Consider the following 20,656-nt stretch of genomic DNA (forward strand, 5'->3'; position numbering starts at 1 on the left):
TATTCCCTGATTGTTGTCTAACATACTGACTATTCCCTGATTTTTGTCTAACATACTGACTATTCCCTAATTGTTGTCTAACATACTGACTATTCCCTGATTGTAGTCTAACATACTGTGCCTATTCCCTGGTTGTTGTCTAACATACTGTGACTATTCCCTGATTGTTGTCTAACATACAGACTATTCCCTGATTGTTGTCTAACATACTGACTATTCCCTGATTGTAGTCAACATACTGACTATTCCCTGAATGTTGTCTAACATACTGACTATTCCCTGGTTGTTGTCTAACATACTGACTATTCCCTGATTGTTCTCCAACATACTGACTATTCCCTGATTGTAGTCTAACATAGTGACTATTCCCTGGTTGTTGCCTAACATAGTGACTATTCCCTGGTTGATGCCTAACATACTGACTATTCCCTGATTGTAGTCTACCATACTGACTATTCCCTGGTTGTTGTCTAACATACTGACTATTCCCTGGTTGTTGTCTAACATACTGACTATTCCCTGATTTTTCTCTAACATACTGACTATTCCCTGATTGTAGTCCAACATACTGACTATTCCCTGAGTGTAGTCTACAATACTGACTATTCCCTGATTGTTGTCTAACATACTGACTATTCCCTGATTGTTGTCTAACATACTGACTATTCCCTGAATGTTGTCTAACATACTGACTATTCCCTGATTGTTGTCTAACATACTGACTATTACCTGATTGTTGTCTAACATACTGACTATTCCCTGATTGTTGTCTAACATACTGACTATTCCCTGATTGTTGTCTAACATACTGACTATTCCCTGATTGTTGTCTAACATACTGACTATTCCCTGATTGTTGTCTAACATACTGACTATTCCCTGATTGTAGTCTACCATACTGACTATTCCCTGATTGTAGTCTAACATAGTTACTATTCCCTGATTGTTGTCTAGTATACTGACTATTCCCTGGTTGTTGTCTAACACACCGACTATTACCAGGAAGCTGCGTCGAGACTCCCCTTCTAAAATCCTCCTCAACCTGTCGGCCGCCCTGCTGGGTCTGAGTCTGATCTTCCTGCTGGACTCGTGGCTGTCGTCCTTCTCCAACTACTTCCTGTGCATGGCGACGGCCGCCACGCTGCACTACTTCCTGTTGGCCTCCTTCGCCTGGATGGGCCTGGAGGCCGTGCACATGTACTTCTCCCTGGTCAAGGTCTTCAACACCTACGTGTCCGCCTACATCCTCAAGTTGTGCGCTGTGGGCTGGGGTAAGGCCTCAAAGTCATCCGTGTCCAGTGACCTCTGTATGACCTTTGTATACTAAGGTGTGTGGCGCCCCCTGTGGGTTATGGTCACGTGCAAAGTTCTTTAATCATTACACAAATGTTCAATTATTCATGGTCAATTATGTTCAATATGCAATATTGGAGATGGCTTTGCAAACACTCACAACAACAACATTCCCGCTTCTATTATTTACCTGACTGCCCTTTTTTTGCCACCTTCGTATCCTTTGAGGAAGGCTTGTTGTGGATTGTGTGCCCCAGGTGTGCCCCTGCTGGTGGTCTGCCTGGTGCTGGCCGTAGACAAAGATGCTTACGGCGGCGCACCATCCTCCCCGTCTGCAGCCTTGCTTCGCTCCACTCAGTCCTTGTGAGTCTTGCCCAAAACTCAACATGTCACCAAACTCAAGTATTCCACACCCACACCTGGGATGCTGACTAAATAATACAAACATAGATAAAACATCTTCTTTTTGCAAAGAGTAGGGTTGTCCCGATAACAATATTTTGATACCGGTACCAAAATGTATTTCGATACTTCTCTAAATAAAGGGGACCATAAAAATGTAATTATTGGTTTTATTTTAACAAAAAATGTTATTGTACGTGAAACAAATCAATCAATCAATCAATGTTTACTTATATAGCCCTAAATCACTAGTGTCTCAAAGGGCTGCACAGACCGCCACGACATCCTCGGTAGGCCCACATAAGGGCAAGGAAAACTCACACCCAGTGGGACGTCGGTGACAATGATGACTATGAGAACCTTGGAGAGGAGGAAAGCAATGGATGTCGAGCGGGTCTAACATGATACTGTGAAAGTTCAATCCACAATGGATCCAACACAGTCGCGAGAGTCCAGTCCAAAGCGGATCCAACACAGCAGCGAGAGTCCCGTTCACAGCGGAGCCAGCAGGAAACCATCCCAAGCGGAGGCGGATCAGCAGCGCAGAGATGTCCCCAGCCGATACACAGGTGATTAGTACATGGCCACCGGATCGGACCGGACCCCCTCCACAAGGGAGAGTGGGACATAGAAGAAAAATAAAAGAAACGGCAGATCAACTGGTCTAAAAAGGGAGTCTATTTAAAGGCTAGAGTATACAAATGAGTTTTAAGGTGAGACTTAAATGCTTCTACTGAGGTGGCATCTCGAACTGTTACCGGGAGGGCATTCCAGAGTACTGGAGCCCGAACGGAAAACGCTCTATAGCCCGCAGACTTTTTTTGGGCTTTGGGAATCACTAATAAGCCGGAGTCCTTTGAACGCAGATTTCTTGCCGGGACATATGGTACAATACAATCGGCAAGATAGGCTGGAGCTAGACCGTGTAGTATTTTATACGTAAGTAGTAAAACCTTAAAGTCACATCTTAAGTGCACAGGAAGCCAGTGCAGGTGAGCCAGTACAGGCGTAATATGATCAAACTTTCTTGTTCTTGTCAAAAGTCTAGCAGCCGCATTTTGTACCAACTGTAATCTTTTAATGCTAAACATGGGGAGACCCGAAAATAATACGTTACAGTAATCGAGGCGAGACGTAACAAACGCATGGATAATGATCTCAGCGTCTTTAGTGGACAGAATGGAGCGAATTTTAGCGATATTACGGAGATGAAAGAAGGCCGTTTTAGTAACGCTTTTAATGTGTGCCTCAAAGGAGAGAGTTGGGTGGAAGATAATACCCAGATTCTTCACCGTGTCGCCTTGTTTAATTGTTTGGTTGTCAAATGTTAGAGTTGTATTATTAAATAGAGGTCGGTGTCTAGCAGGACCGATAATCAGCATTTCCGTTTTTTTGGCGTTGAGTTGCAAAAAGTTAGCGGACATCCATTGTTTAATTTCATTAAGACACGCTTCCAACTGACTACAGTCCGGCGTATTGGTCAGCTTTAGGGGCATGTAGAGTTGGGTGTCATCAGCATAACAGTGAAAGCTAATACCGTATTTGCGTATGACGTCACCCAGCGGCAGCATGTAGATGCTGAAGAGTGCAGGGCCAAGGACCGAACCCTGGGGAACTCCACACGTTACGTTAACATAGTCCATTGTCATTTAGTCCTTCAATAAAATGTTGAACATACTAGACAACTTGTCTTTTAGTAGGAAGTAAACAAACAAAGACTCCTAATTAGTCTGCAGTAACATATTGTGTCATTTATACACCTATTATTTTATACACATTATGAGGGACAAACTGTAAAAAATGAATAATAATCTACTTGTTCATTTACTTTTCATATCTTCTTATTTTCCATTTTAACATGTTCTATCTACACTTTTTCGTTCAAATGTGATAATCACTTATTCTTCTCTTCTTTGATACTTGACATTAGTTTTGAATGATACCACACACTTAGGCATCGATCCGATACCAAGCAGGTACAGGATCATACATTGGTCATATTCAAAGTCCTCAGGTGTCCGGGGATGTATTTACTGACTTTATAAAAGTAATATGTTTTTTTTTTTTTAAAAGGAAAAAGATTCTGTAATGCTAAAAATTATCGATGTAATCATAGTAGTATCCAATCCAATCCAATCCACTTTATTTATATAGCACATTTAAACAACTATAACGTTTCCAAAGTGCTGCACAGCCATGTTAAAAACAATTGTAAAAAAAATAAATTAATTAAAAAAAAAAAAAAAATATATATATATATATATATATATATATATATATATATATATATATATATATTATGCTCCACCAATGACTAAATAAAAACATCCATCCATCATCTTCCGCTTATCCGAGGTCGGGTCGCGGGGGCAACAGCCTAAGCAGGGAAACCCAGACTTCCCTCTCCCCAGCCACTTCGTCTAGCTCTTCCCGGGGGATCCCAAGGCGTTCCCAGGCCAGCCGGGAGACATAGTCTTCCCAACGTGTCCTGGGTCTTCCCCGTGGCCTCCTACCGGTTGGACGTGCCCTAAACACCTCCCTAGGGAGGCGTTCGGGTGGCATCCTGACCAGATGCCCGAACCACCTCATCTGGCTCCTCTCGATGTGAAGGAGCAGCGGCTTTACTTTGAGTTCCTCCCGGATGGCAGAGCTTCTCACACTATCTCTAAGGGAGAGCCCCACCACACGGCGGAGGAAACTCATTTCAGCCGCTTGTACCCGTGATCTTATCCTTTCGGTCATGACCCAAAGCTCATGACCATAGGTGAGGATGGGAACGTAGATCGACCGGTAAATTGAGAGCTTTGCCTTCCGGCTCAGCTCCTTCTTCACCACAACGGATCGGTACAACGTCCGCATTACTGAAGACGCCGCACCGATCCGCCTGTCGATCTCACGATCCACTCTTCCCCCACTCGTGAACAAGACTCCTAGGTACTTGAACTCCTCCACTTGGGGCAGGGTCTCCTCCCCAACCCGGAGATGGCATTCCACCCTTTTCCGGGCGAGAACCATGGACTCGGACTTGGAGGTGCTGATTCTCATTGAATAAAAACAAAAAATAAATAAATATAAAAACAATATAAAAACAAATATGATTAAAAACTATTTTAAAGGGTAAAATCAATTAAAACAGTAAAATAGAAATCAAAGTGTATAAAAAACACAGAGGACCACACAACTCACGTAGTGTTAAAAGCCAAAGAATAAAAGTGGGTCTTAAGACGAGACTTAAAACACTCCACTGTGGAAGCAGTTTGAACATGGAGCGGCAGAGTGTTCCAGAGCTTAGGGCCGAACCACAGAGAAGGCCCTGTCTCCCCTGGTCTTAAGTCCGGTCTTGGGCACCACGAGCTGGAACTGGCTCTCGGACCTCAGAGCGCGCGCAGGAATGTAAATTTGGATAAGGTCCGAGATATATAGAGGTGCCAGTCCATGTAAAGATTTAAAAACAAACAGCAATGTTTTAAAATCACTTCTAAAATGAACAGGGAGCCAGTGCAAACTCTGAAGAATTGGGGTTGTATGCTGGCGTTTCCTGGCCCCTGTTAAAAGTCGTGCTGCCGCGTTCTGGACTAACTGCAACCGGGAGAGAGCTTTTTGGCTAATGCCAGCATAAAGTGCATTGCAGTAGTCCAGGCCACTTGAAATAAAAGCATGCACCACTTCTTCAAAAAGGTTAAAAGATAAAAACGGTTTAACCTTTACTAAAAGACGAAGGTGATAACACGATTTTAAAACGCCATTGACTTGTTTGTCTGGTTTAAAATCGCTGTCTATAGTGACGCCAAGGCTGGTGACTTTGGGACCCACATAATTTTGCAATGGTCCCAAATCAGTGAGGGGTCGGACCAAAAACTAAAACTTCCGTTTTTCCCTCGTTCATTATTTAAAAATTCTGGGCTAATCAAGCCTTGACGTCGCATAGACAGTTAAGAAGGGGGTGTCAGTGGGCCGTGGCTTTTTGAAATCGGCATATAAATTTGTCAGTCATCTGCATAAAAGTGATAAAACACTCCATGTTTCTTAAAAATATCTCCAAGAGGAAGGAGATAAAGAGCGAACAGGATGGGGCCTAAAATAGATCCCTGGGGGACACCACAGTAAAGCGGGGCAGAAGAGGAGGTGGCGTCCCCCAGCCTGACAGAGAAGGACCTCTCAGACAGGTAAGATCTAAACCACGCCAACGCAGTCCCCCTGACACCCACACAGTCTCTCAGGCGGTCTAAAAGAATTGTGTGGTGGACTGTGTCAAAGATCTAAAAGCACTAAAATGGCAGAGCTGCCAGAATCAGACATTGAAAGCAAGTCATTAAAAACCTTTAAACGTGCAGATTCAGTACTGTGCAAAGCTTTGTATCCAGACTGAAATGGATCTAAAGTGCTATTTTCATCTAAAAAAAGGCTGCAGTTGTGCCAGAACACATTTCTCCAAAATCTTTGACACAAAATGGTAATTTGGAAATGGGCCGATAATTTGACAAACTTGTCGGATCAAGACCTGTTTTTTTAATCAAAGGCTCAACAACAGCTCTTTTACAAAAGGAGGGGACACAGATTAGAGATTAGATTAGATAGTACTTTATTTATTCCGTCAGGAGAGTTCCTTCAGGAAAATTACAATTTTCAGCACAATCCCATTCAAGATCAGACAAACATTAAAGGGAGACAGAACAGGATCGCTGACGGGTCTGCCGGCTTCCAGCGCCCCTTACAAAAAAAGATGAGATACAGGTAAACAAGGGGGGGAGAAAAAAAATAGAAGATTAAAATAAAATTAAAAAATCGGTCTTAGCCTGGGCCCTGGAGAGGGGGTGCAGACTGAGGCCAAGGGAAAAAAACAACAACTCATAGCCATAGTACACATCCCTCTTACATGTGTGTAAGAGGGAAACATCAAAGAACACATAGGACATTATAGACATTAAAGCAGCAGATACAACCAGACACTTCTACATACAGCTATGAATAAAAAGTAAAAGAAACATATCCACTGTGGTGGCCTCTGCGGTGTTCCACGCCATCGTCCGCTGGGGTGGAGGGAGGATGGCCAGAGACAGGAGCAGACCCAACAAAGCAACCAAGACAGCCGACTCCACTCTCGGCCAGTGTCCAGTCCGCATGGATGAGCGAGGATACGTCCAAGGTGACTGAGGTGTCCGACACCTGCTCACCCAGCCAAGACACCGCGAAGCCTCTCCGTCCCAGCGCTCAGTGCCAGCTCCGCAGCCCTGTCCCCTCATCCGCATCTCCTCCAGTCCCTCCAAAGCGACTCCGGTGTGGCAGAGACCCAGCAGCTGGTCTCCATGGCCAAAAGGCTCCCGGGAGGCAGATCCAGATGTCCACAAAAAAAGCACCACAGAGGTCACGAAAGTGACACCCCTTGTCACACAGTCCCAAAGGGCCCCGGACCAAAAGGCAAAAAAATATAATAACACATGAAAACAAGAGGGAAACACAAAAGGATGATACAAGAGCACAGAGCTCCTGCCTACAGCAGCCACTACAGCAGCGCCATCTTGGAAAAGCCAGAAATCAAGCTGCTGTTGATGATGTTCCTAACAGACAAATCAATAGTGTCCCAGATTTCTTTAAAAAAGTGAGGGGGGACTGGGTCTGTGGGACATGACGAGGGTTTTAGCTTGCCGACTATTCCTGTAAGTTCACAGGCTCAAAGTGACAGAACACAGTCGAGCACTGAGTGGCCACATTAAAACTTAATGGAAAACGAGAAAGATTTGCCCGAATAGAAGCAACCTTATCATTAAAAAAGGAGAGAAATTTTTCACAAGTTTCACTTGTCATCTCCAGTGAAGTGGCTGGATTCGGTTTTAGAACATTACTAATAGTGTTAAAAAGAACACGTGGCTTACTGATGCTATTTAAAATTAAGTCTGACATATGTTTTGTTTTCTCAGCTTTAACCACACTTTGATAATTTCGACAGTTTTCTTTTAAAATTTGATAGACTTCCAAGTGATCCCCTTTCCACTTGCGCTCCGCCCTTCGCCACTCATGCCGAGCTGTGCGTGTGCTTTCATTGAGCCAAGGTTCCTGTTTTGGTTTGGGACGTATAGCTCTGAGGGGCGCTATACTATCCAGAATCTTAGAACGTGTCGAAAGAAAAGAGCACATCAAGTGTTCAGTTTCTGCAGAGTGTGAAACAAAGGAGAAAAGGCGGCTGCAGTGTCGGACCTAATAAGATACACTCTTGTACTTGGTATCATTACAGTGGATGTCAGGTGTGTGGGGGGGGGGGTCTTTTTAGTGGTGGTATAGTACCAAATATGATTCAATAGTACTGCAATACTATACCAGTACCAAGATACCATACAACCCTAGCACAGAATACAAATTTCAGTTGTGTACCAAACAGAATTGTTCTTCACATTTAATTAGGGTGATGTCATCAAATAATAATAATAAAACATGTATTTAAAGACAAATGTTTAGTTTCTATCCATTATTAGTATCAACATTTTCAACCTATTTATACATTTTAAAAAACACATTTATTTTATTTCATTCCTCCAATTTTCCACGGGCCCATACAAAAAGAGCCGCCATCAGCAAATGTCCCCGGGGCCACACTTTGTCTTCCTGGTTAAACAGGTAAACCAGCGGCGTTCAAAACTTTGCCAAACAAAGTAGGCGTGTCTCTAAGCGGCCTTCATTTAGCACTTATGGGAGTGGCTTGCACGCTGTGATAACGTGCACTACCTAGGCTTGTGGTGGCGGATCTACGGGAATACTTTACTGACCTCTTGTATTTGATTACCGAATCAATGCATGGCGCAAAATATATGTCACTTTTAATAAGAATCTATAAATCTAGCGACAAAGGGCCTGATCTAGCAAGGGTTTGCGTGTACTAAAACATGTGCAAACCTGATAGCACACGCAAAACTGATCTACTAAAGGTGTGCAAAGTAGATTGTGTCTGTTCTCTGAAATTGCTGCCAAAGGACTTAAGGGCCCGATTTAAAACAAATTGCATTCATGCATTTTAGTGCCTTTTAGTATTTGTTAATGATGCATATTATTTAAATATTCCTTGAATGACAAAAAAACTTAAACAATGCATTTTTGCATTTTGAGCAGAGTAAGTGCAACCTCCCTCCCTCCCATCAACCTTTTGGTGGGAACAAAGTGTTTGTAATGTCCATGCACTGCAGGACTGCTTCTAAAATGCCCATAAAAAGTGATTGATGTCTCCTGCTGGTTTGAAAATGAAGCCATAGGCAGGAGCATGATAACATTAATGTACAGTAAATGAGTGTTTCCATGGTCACGCCCCACATAGTACACGCATGAACCTCAATTAAAGAAGACTTTGCAATTGCACACGCAGTCTTAGTAGATCACACACCACGCAACCACGCTATGACTTCTGACACATGAAGTCACTACACATGAAGTCTTCTGACACATGAAGTCACTACACATGAAGTCACTACACATGAAGTCTTCTGACACATGAAGTCTTCTGACACGTGAAGTCTTCTGACACATGAAGTCACTACACATGAAGTCTTCTGACACATGAAGTCACTACACATGAAGTCTTCTGACACATGAAGTCTTCTGACACATGAAGTCACTACACATGAAGTCACTACACATGAAGTCTTCTGACACATGAAGTCTTCTGACACATGAAGTCACTACACATGAAGACTTCTGACACATGAAGTCTTCTGACACATGAAGTCTTCTGACACATGAAGTCACTACACATGAAGACTTCTGACACATGAAGTCTTCTGACACATGAAGTCTTCTGACACATGAAGTCACTACTCATGAAGACTTCTGACACATGAAGTCTTCTGACACATGAAGTCACTACACATGAAGTCACTACACATGAAGTCTTCTGACACATGAAGTCTTCTGACACATGAAGTCACTACACATGAAGTCACTACACATGAAGTCTTCTGACACATGAAGTCTTCTGACACATGAAGTCACTACACATGAAGACTTCTGACACATGAAGTCTTCTGACACATGAAGTCACTACACATGAAGACTTCTGACACATGAAGTCTTCTGACACATGAAGTCACTACACATGAAGACTTCTGACACATGAAGTCTTCTGACACATGAAGTCTTCTGACACATGAAGTCACTACACATGAAGTCACTACACATGAAGTCTTCTGACACATGAAGTCTTCTGACACGTGAAGTCTTCTGACACTTGAAGTCACTACACATGAAGTCTTCTAACACATGAAGTCACTACACATGAAGTCTTCTAACACATGAAGTCACTACACATGAAGTCTTCTGACACATGAAGTCACTACACATGAAGTCACTACACATGAAGTCTTCTGACACATGAAGTCTTCTGACACGTGAAGTCTTCTGACACTTGAAATCACTACACATGAAGTCTTCTAACACATGAAGTCACTACACATGAAGTCTTCTGACACATGAAGTCTTCTGACACATGAAGTCACTACACATGAAGTCACTACACATGAAGTCTTCTGACACATGAAGTCTTCTGACACAGAAAGTCACTACACATGAAGTCTTCTGACACATGAAGTCACTACACATGAAGTCACTACACATGAAGTCACTACACATGAAGTCTTCTGACACATGAAGTCTTCTGACACATGAAGTCACTACACATGAAGACTTCTGACACATGAAGTCTTCTGACACATGAAGTCACTACACATGAAGACTTCTGACACATGAAGTCTTCTGACACATGAAGTCTTCTGACACATGAAGTCACTACACATGAAGTCACTACACATGAAGTCTTCTGACACATGAAGTCTTCTGACACGTGAAGTCTTCTGACACTTGAAGTCACTACACATGAAGTCTTCTAACACATGAAGTCACTACACATGAAGTCTTCTAACACATGAAGTCACTACACATGAAGTCTTCTGACACATGAAGTCACTACACATGAAGTCACTACACATGAAGTCTTCTGACACATGAAGTCTTCTGACACGTGAAGTCTTCTGACACTTGAAATCACTACACATGAAGTCTTCTAACACATGAAGTCACTACACATGAAGTCTTCTGACACATGAAGTCACTACACATGAAGTCACTACACATGAAGTCTTCTGACACATGAAGTCACTACACATGAAGTCACTACACATGAAGTCTTCTGACACATGAAGTCACTACACATGAAGTCACTACACATGAAGTCACTACACATGAAGTCTTCTGACACATGAAGTCTTCTGACACATGAAGTCACTACACATGAAGACTTCTGACACATGAAGTCTTCTGACACATGAAGTCACTACACATGAAGACTTCTGACACATGAAGTCTTCTGACACATGAAGTCTTCTGACACATGAAGTCACTACACATGAAGTCACTACACATGAAGTCTTCTGACACATGAAGTCTTCTGACACGTGAAGTCTTCTGACACTTGAAGTCACTACACATGAAGTCTTCTAACACATGAAGTCACTACACATGAAGTCTTCTAACACATGAAGTCACTACATATGAAGTATTCTGACACATGAAGTCACTACACATGAAGTCACTACACATGAAGTCTTCTGACACATGAAGTCTTCTGACACATGAAGTCTTCTGACACGTGAAGTCTTCTGACACTTGAAGTCACTACACATGAAGTCTTCTAACACATGAAGTCACTACACATGAAGTCTTCTGACACATGAAGTCACTACACATGAAGTCTTCTGACACATGAAGTCACTACACATGAAGTCTTCTGACACATTAAGTCACTACACATGAAGTCTTCTGACACGTGAAGTCACTACACATGAAGTCTTCTGACAAATGAAGTCACTACACATGAAGTCACTACACATGAAGTCTTCTGACACATGAAGTCTTCTGACACATGAAGTCACTACACATGAAGACTTCTGACACATGAAGTCTTCTGACACATGAAGTCTTCTGACACATGAAGTCACTACACATGAAGTCACTACACATGAAGTCTTCTGACACATGAAGTCTTCTGACACGTGAAGTCTTCTGACACTTGAAGTCACTACACATGAAGTCTTCTAACACATGAAGTCACTACACATGAAGTCTTCTAACACATGAAGTCACTACATATGAAGTATTCTGACACATGAAGTCACTACACATGAAGTCACTACACATGAAGTCTTCTGACACATGAAGTCTTCTGACACATGAAGTCTTCTGACACGTGAAGTCTTCTGACACTTGAAGTCACTACACATGAAGTCTTCTAACACATGAAGTCACTACACATGAAGTCTTCTGACACATGAAGTCACTACACATGAAGTCTTCTGACACATGAAGTCACTACACATGAAGTCTTCTGACACATTAAGTCACTACACATGAAGTCTTCTGACACGTGAAGTCACTACACATGAAGTCTTCTGACACATGAAGTCTTCTGACACATGAAGTCACTACACATGAAGTCTTCTGACACATGAAGTCTCTACACATTAAGTCATTACACATGAAGTCACTACACTACACACACAAAGTATCCAGTCCTCATGAAGTCCTTACCACGTGTTGTTGCGCCCCCTAGCTGCTGGATTCAGAAGGACGTCTTCTTCTACGTGACGGTGGTGGCTTTGGTGCTCCTGGTCCTCTTGTGCAACACCTGCGTGTTCCTGGTGGTCCTGGTCCAGATCCGCCGCATGGGCGCCAACAAGCCGAGGGCCCACAGCCGCCGCGGCGTGCAGGACTTGAAGGCGGCGGCCTGTCTCACCGTGCTGCTGGGTCTCACCTGGCTGCTGGGCTTCTTCTCCTTTGGACCCGGCAGAGTGGTGATGATGTACCTGTTCACCATCTGCAACACCTTGCAAGGTAAACACAGGAAGTACTGAAGGTAAACAGGAAGTATTGAAGGTAAACACAGGGATTACTGACGGTAAACACAGGAAGTACTGAAGGTAAACAGGAAGTATTGAAGGTAAACACAGGAAGTACTGAAGGTAAACACAAGAAGTACTGAAGGTAAACATATATATATATATATATATATATATATATATATATATATATATATATGCATATATACATATATATGCCTATCTCAGCTACAATCGGGCGGAAGTCGCCACCTCATTGCATATATATATATATATATATATATATATATATATATATATATATATATATATATATATATATATATATATATATATATATATATATATATATATATGTATACATATATATATGTATATATATATGTATATGTGTGTCTTCGGAGGTGGGAGGGGCCTATCCCCAGGTGCATGTCTTTGGAGGTGGGTGGGGCCTATACCCAGGTGCATGTCTTCGGAGGTGGGAGGGGCCTATCCCCAGGTGCATGTCTTCGGAGGTGGGAGGGGCCTATCCCCAGGTGCATGTCTTCGGCGGTGGGAGGGAGCCGGATTCCTCTCCTTTTGTGGACTTTGTGTGATTTAAAAACGTTTGTTGTGACTCGTGCTGCCCACAGGCTTCCTGGTCTTCGTCTTCCACTGCCTCATGAAGGAAAACGTGCGCCAACAATGGCGAATCCACCTGTGCTGTGGACCTTTAAGACTCGGTCAGGTGTCAGGTCGGTACCTTCCCTCCCTAGGCTGTGTGTTTAATCAGGCCACACATGTAACCCTGACCTTCCTCTGTTCAGACTGGAGCCGCTCCACGCCGGCCAGTGGTGGCAAAAACCAGGTCCTGACCTCGGATTCTGTCCACACCTCCTCCCTGGGGGGCATCTCTCACTCCAACAACCACAGGGCGGCCTGATGAATGGACCTGAGCGAGCACATTCTACCAACACGTAGTAAATAGTCCTCAAGTAGTGAGTGTGTCCAAATGGAAAATGTCTTTATAAGTTCATTATGTCTCCAAACTGTGAAGTATTGAACATGTCCTGTGTCGTGTGTCTTCTTACTCTTTCATCTGAAATATTCAAATAAAAGGTGAATAATGTCATGATTAATGAGCTTTCTTTTGCCTGATTCGTCATTTTTTACTGTGTATTTACTATTACCCAATTTTTGTCTAACATACTAACAATACCCTGATTTTTGCCTAACACTCAGTAAGGAACACACCTTTTCAATTCTTCTTTAGTATATTTAAAATGTACTAACTTCTCTTATTTTGATTACAGCTGCTTTAATAACTGCTGCATAGTCCCTGATTCTTGTCTGCTATTTTTACTAGACCCTGTTTTCTTGTCCAACATACTGACTTGTACAGTGTTCCCTGGTTCTTGAGAAACATGGTGACTGTTTCCTGAGTTTTGTCTGAACACTATACTGACTATTTCCCTATTTTTGACTAGCACGTTAACTAATTACTGATGACTATACCCTCATTTCATGGTTTATGGTTTAAGTTGTTTAGCATTCCCTGATTGCTGTCTACCATACTAAATATTCCCTGATTGTTGTCTAGCAAACTATCTATTCCCTGATTGTTGTCTAGCATACTGACCTTTCCCTGATTGTTGTCTAACATACTGTGACTATTCCCTGATTGTTGTCTAACATACTGACTATTCCCTAAATGTTGTCTAGCATGCTGACTATTCCCTGAATGCTGTCTAACATACTGACTATTCCCTGATTGTTGTCTTCCATACTGACTATTCCCTTATTATAGTCTAACATACTGACTATTCTCTGATTGTTGTCTAACATACTGACTATTCACTGATTGTTGTCTAACATACTGACTATTCCCTGATTGTTGTCTAACATACTGACTATTCCCTGATTGTTGTCTAACATACTGACTATTCCCTGATTGTTTTCCAACATACTGACTATTCCCTGATTGTTGTCTAACATACTGACTATTCCCTGATTGTTGTCTAACACACTGACTATTCCCTGGTTGTTGTCTAACATACTGACTATTCCCTGATTGTTGTCTAACATACTGACTATTCCCTGATTGTTGTCCAACATACTGACTATTCCCTGATTGTTGTCTAACATGCTGACTATTCCCTGATTGTTGTCTAACATACTGACTATTCCCTGATTGTTGTCTTCCATACTGACTATTCCCTGATTGTAGTCTAACATAATGACTATTCTCTGATTGTTGTCTAACATACTGACTATTCCCTGATTGTTTTATAACATACTGACTATTCCCTGATTGTTGTCTTTCATACTGACTATTCCCTTATTGTAGTCTAACATACTGACTATTCTCTGATTGTTGTCTAACATACTGACTATTCCCTGATTGTTGTCTAACATACTGACTATTCCCTGGTTGTTGTCCAACATACTGACTATTCCCTGATTGTTGTCTAACATACTGACTATTCCCTGATTGTTGTCTTCCATACTGACTATTCCCTTATTGTAGTCTAACATACTGACTATTCTCTGATTGTTGTCTAACATACTGACTATTCCCTGATTGTTGTCCAACATACTGACTATTCCCTGATTGTTGTCTAACATACTGACTATTCCCTGATTGTTGTCTATATGCTGACTATTCCCTGATTGTTGTCTAACATACTGACTATTCCCTGATTTTTGTCTAACATACTGACTATTCCCTGATTATTGTCTAACATACTGACTATTCCCTGATTGTTGTCTAACATACTAACTATTCCCTGATTGTTGTCTAACATAGTGACTATTCCCTGGTTGTTGTCTAACATACTGACTATTCCCTAAATGTTGTCTAGCATGCTGACTATTCCCTGAATGCTGTCTAACATACTGACTATTCCCTGATTGTTGTCTTCCATACTGACTATTCCCTGATTGTAGTCTAACATACTGACTATTCTCTGATTGTTGTCTAACATACTGACTATTCCCTGATTGTTGTCCAACATACTGACTATTCCCTGATTGTTGTCTAACATACTGACTATTCCCTGATTGTTGTCTAACATACTGACTATTCCCTGATTGTTGTCTAACATACTAACTATTCCCTGATTGTTGTCTAACATAGTGACTATTCCCTGGTTGTTGTCTAACATACTGACTATTCCCTAAATGTTGTCTAGCATGCTGACTATTCCCTGAATGCTGTCTAACATACTGACTATTCCCTGATTGTTGTCTTCCATACTGACTATTCCCTGATTGTAGTCTAACATACTGACTATTCTCTGATTGTTGTCTGACATACTGACTATTCCCTGATTGTTGTCCAACATACTGACTATTCCCTGATTGTTGTCTAACATACTGACTATTCCCTGATTGTTGTCTATATGCTGACTATTCCCTGATTGTTGTCTAACATACTGACTATTCCCTGATTGTTGTCTAACATACTGACTATTCCCTGATTATTGTCTAACATACTGACTATTCCCTGATTATTGTCTAACATACTGACTATTCCCTGGTTGTTGTCTAACTTACTGACTATTCCCTGGTTGTTGTCTAACATACTGACTATTCCCTGGTTGTTGTCTAACTTACTGACTATTCCCTGATTGTTGTCTAACGTACTGACTATTCCCTGATTGTAGTACATGTCCACAGGTGTTGTCATCTGTTCATGAGTGTGACTCAGCCTACAGTAAGACTTCAGAACAACAACAACAACAACAACAACAACAACAACAATGATGTGTCTGCTGTTTATGTTGAAATGAATATTTTGCAGTTGTGTGTTAAAAATGAGATGAGAGATGTAAGTGAGCAGATTCCTGAGGTGTTTTTGTTAGTTCCAGGCACGCAGGTGTTGGTGTTGGTGCAGCTTCAGGATTAACTTGCTGGCTGACATTCTGCTCATAGCTGACACTCCCACACCCTCGCACACTTCCAGTCCCGCTCTAGTCGCTCCACTCAGGGAAGCAAAAGCACACCTTTGTGTTTTTCTTCTCAACATCATCCTTCCTAAATGGAGACTTCTAGAAGCTGAGTTACATCCATCCAAACATCAGCCGCTCATGAAGGCAAGCACGCCAACTTTCTCAGGCAAATCAAGGACGCTGCTTGGTGTTCAGCTCAGGTAAGAACTCTTGAAGTGTGCATTTTCTCTAAGTGTACTTATGTATATATATATATATATATATATATATATATATATATATATATACATATATATATATATATATATATATATATATATATATATATATATATACATATATATATATATATATATATATATATATATATATATATATATATATGGCTTCACGGTGACAGAGGGGTTAGTGCGTCTGTCTCACAATACGAAGTTCCTGCAGTCCTGGGTTCAAATCCAGGCTCGGGAACTTTCTGTGTGGAGTTTGCATGTTCTCCCCGTGAATGCGTGGGTTCCCTCCGGGTACTCCGGCTTCCTCCCACTTCCAAAGACATGCACCTGGGGATAGGTTGATTGGCAACACAAAATTGGCCCTAGTGTGTGAATGTGAGTGTGAATGTTGTCTGTCTATCTGTGTAGGCCCTGTGATGAGGTGGCGACTTGTCCAGGGTGTACCCCGCCTTCCGCCCGATTGTAGCTGAGATAGGCGCCAGCGCCCCCCGCCACCCCAAAGGGAATAAGCTGTAGAAAATGGATGGATATATATACACACACACACACACACATATATTTATATATATATATATATATATATATATATATATATGTATATATATATATATATATATATATATATATACTGTAGTACACCAGTATAAATATGTAAATGTATGTATATATGTGTAGATATATACATATATATATATATATATATATGAATGTGTACATATGTTTGTATATACTTATGTATGTATATATGTTTACACACTTCTCACACACACATATATATGTATATACATACAGTATATATATATACATACACACATACATACATATGGTATGTTACATATTTTTACTAAGATAATGTATATACAATCACTAATTAATGTAATTGAATATTAAGAGTATGTACAAAATTCGTATCCAACGTTGTTTTCTCCTGGAAAAGTTTTGTTATCAATCCCAAATATCAATCAGCTGGATAAGTGTGGAGAGTGTTTTGGAAGGGATTTAAATGGGTTTAATTTAGATTTTTTTTTAAATATGTTTCTAGGACTTTTTTTTTTTTAAGTATCCACAAAGTTGAGTGACTTACGTGTGACCATGTGTGTTGACTTTTTGTGTCGGTCACATTTCTTTGCCTTTGCCATGACTAGGGAAGGTTATCTGGATTGGGTCATATAAATAATGCTGTGCTGTGGCCACTTCAACATACAATTCGTGAATTTTAACATGATTCACTCAAAATGTTCACATGATGGTGGCAAACTTTCAGCTAGCAGATTGTTTGCTGATCAAAATGAAGTTGGAATCAGGTCATGTAGTTTGGACCAACTGCATCTGCAGACTTAAATATATGTTGGCTTCATCCTGAGTAGGACAACATGGACGTCGAAATCTCGATCCAGGAATGATCCGTGTTGCTATGTAGACTTCCAGGAGAACTCTCTGGCCAGCCAATCACAGGGCAGATGTCCACAAACAACAACACTTACTGTGAGTGTAAGTAAGGGGCCACAGGGGCCACACATTCAATTCACCTCAAATTTTTGGAATGTGGGAGAATACCCCAAGAAAACAAAGTCCACTCAGACATCCCCAAATACACATTCAAGTCTTTGGACCGTGAGGCCAACATGTAGACCCCCTGTGTGGCCCCTGTGTGGCCCCTGTGCAGCCCCTGTGCAACCCTGGTGTGGCCCCTGTGTGGCCCCTGTGCGGCCCCCTCTAACTGTCAACCTGGGAAAATGATTCGTATCGTTGTTTTTTTCCAAACTTTAATCGTTTTCGACATTGCAATAAAGAACAACATGCAATTATTATATTAGATTTAACATTTTCATTATTTATGATGTTTTACATGATATTTGATGTACTTTTATAAACATTATTTTTTAATGAGCAATTTTTGAACATATTTGTGCTGTCAAACGAATCATTTTTTTAAATCCAATTAATCACACTTATTCCTTATTATTATCATTCTCTACCTTCCAACTTCAAACTGTTCAGCCTATTCGGGTATCTCGGACTTTCACTTGACGAATTAAAAAAATTCACAGATTTCCCAGAATTCCAGGTTTTCCCGGACATTTTTACCATTCCCAAAAAATTGCCAATTATTCAAACGTCCACCATTTGCCCAATTTTCAACTGATTCAAACCATTCCACCTTCAACATTTTCCACTCATCCTGGACATTCAAACTATCATTCTATTAAGTTCAAAACAATTCCAGGAATTCCTGTTATTTCAAATCCTTTTTTCCCACCCCTTTGTCTGACAATTATTCCTTTCACATGTTTCAACCCACTTCAACCGCTCCAATGTCAAAACATTCCTCTTAATCAGGACAAAAACACAAAGTTTTTTTTTGAACTGGAAAATTTCCCGTTTTTCCCAAAATTCCAGGAATTCCGTAACACTGTTTCTCAATTAGAAATGTTGTTGGTTCAACATTTCTCGACTGATTTGAAAAATTCAAATACAAACAATTTCAACTCATTCAGAACATTCATATTTTTTAGCCTTTTCCAAATAATTCCTTCTATTCCAGGAATTCCCAAATTCCTATTGAAAAGAATGAGACATTTTTCAAACTTCCACAATTCACACATTTTGTATCCGATTCAACTTCAAAATATTCAGCCTGTTCAGGAATTGTGTGTTCCCTTTCAACAATAATTTAAAAATTCCCGAATTTCCTAGAATTCACAGTTTTTTCTGGGACATTTTCACAATTCAAAATGTATTATGCATTTTTCAAACTTTCACAATTCCCACATTTTTCAACCGATTCAAACATTCCACCTTCAACATATTCCACTCATCCTGGACATTCAAACTTTTACCAAGTTCAAAACAATTCCAGGAATTCCCGTTTTTTCAAACCCGTTTTTCACACTTTTGTCTGGCAATTACTCCTTTCACATTTTTCAACCGCTACACCGTCAAAACATTCCTCTTAATCAGGACAAAAACAAAAAGTTGTTTTTTGAACTGGAAAAATTGCCAGTTTTCCCAAAATTCCAGGAATTCCGTAAAACTATTTTTCAATTAAAAATGTTACTGCTTCAACATTTCTCGACTGATTTGAAACATTCCAACACAAACAATTTCAACTCATTCAGAACATTCCACTCATCCTGGAAATTCAGACGAACATTTTTTCACATGCAAAAAATTTCCAGGAACAAATTTTTCCAACCTTGATTTCCAACCTTTTTTAGTGCCATGACTCCTTCCACATTTTTCAAACCAATTCAACCGTTCCATTGTCAAAACTATTTTCTTAGTCAGGACAAAAAAAAAAGTTGGTTTAGGATCTTGAAAATGTCCCGGTTTTCCCCAAATTCGACAATACCATTTTTCAATTCAAAAACTGTTCCTACTTCAACATTTCTTGACCGATTGAAACAATTCCAACAGCAAACAATTCAGCCCATTCTGGACATTCATGCTCCTAAATATCCCGTTTTTCCCCACTTTTCCAGGAAAATCCCATTGAAATGAATGGAACATTTTTCCAAGTTGCACAACTGCCACATTTTTCAACCTCTTCAATCCATTCCAACATCAGCACATTCCACTCATCCAGCTAACTCTTTCCCAAGTTCCAAACCAAATTCTGTTTTTCCGGGAAATTCCAACTCTTCAACATTTAAACCGTTCAAACTATTCTTCCATTCATACTACATTCTGTCAGCATTTCACTTCAACTTCAGCATCGGAGCATTGACTCTCATGGAGTTGTGGTTGAGTAGCACAGTACTAACTGGTAGCTCGGTGTTTGAGTCCGCTTGTGTCCTCTCAGTGACCACTGACGCCATGGACGAGGACGGAATGGACAGTCCCGTGGCCGTGAAGGTGGAGGGCCACTCTCGCTCCATCATCCTGAGGTACTTCCGGGGCGACATCGGCAGCATGGTGGACGCTCACTTCC

At 40.9% G+C, this 20,656-nt stretch overlaps 2 protein-coding genes across 2 annotated transcripts in view; both read left to right on the forward strand.

Moving 5' to 3' along the window:
- Positions 1-13,680, forward strand: part of adgrg4a (adhesion G protein-coupled receptor G4a) — a 61,066-nt gene extending 47,386 nt beyond the window's left edge. The window contains exons 18-22 of the mRNA XM_061900005.1: positions 1,003-1,271; positions 1,551-1,656; positions 12,281-12,561; positions 13,199-13,300; positions 13,373-13,680. Of these exons, the coding sequence (XP_061755989.1) occupies positions 1,003-1,271; positions 1,551-1,656; positions 12,281-12,561; positions 13,199-13,300; positions 13,373-13,488 (874 nt within the window). The 3' untranslated portion in view covers positions 13,489-13,680. The remainder of the gene's footprint in view (positions 1-1,002; positions 1,272-1,550; positions 1,657-12,280; positions 12,562-13,198; positions 13,301-13,372) is intronic.
- A 2,743-nt stretch (positions 13,681-16,423) lies between these two features.
- The window catches only part of vgll1 (vestigial like family member 1), a 13,629-nt gene continuing 9,396 nt past the window's right edge, over positions 16,424-20,656 (forward strand). The window contains exons 1-3 of the mRNA XM_061900006.1: positions 16,424-16,695; positions 18,146-18,210; positions 20,528-20,656. The exon at positions 20,528-20,656 is cut by the window's right edge and continues 78 nt beyond it. Coding sequence (XP_061755990.1) covers positions 16,634-16,695; positions 18,146-18,210; positions 20,528-20,656 — 256 coding nt within the window. The 5' untranslated portion in view covers positions 16,424-16,633. The remainder of the gene's footprint in view (positions 16,696-18,145; positions 18,211-20,527) is intronic.

Source organism: Nerophis ophidion, linkage group LG05 (genome assembly GCF_033978795.1).
Source record: "Nerophis ophidion isolate RoL-2023_Sa linkage group LG05, RoL_Noph_v1.0, whole genome shotgun sequence".
Classification (NCBI taxonomy): domain Eukaryota; kingdom Metazoa; phylum Chordata; class Actinopteri; order Syngnathiformes; family Syngnathidae; genus Nerophis; species Nerophis ophidion.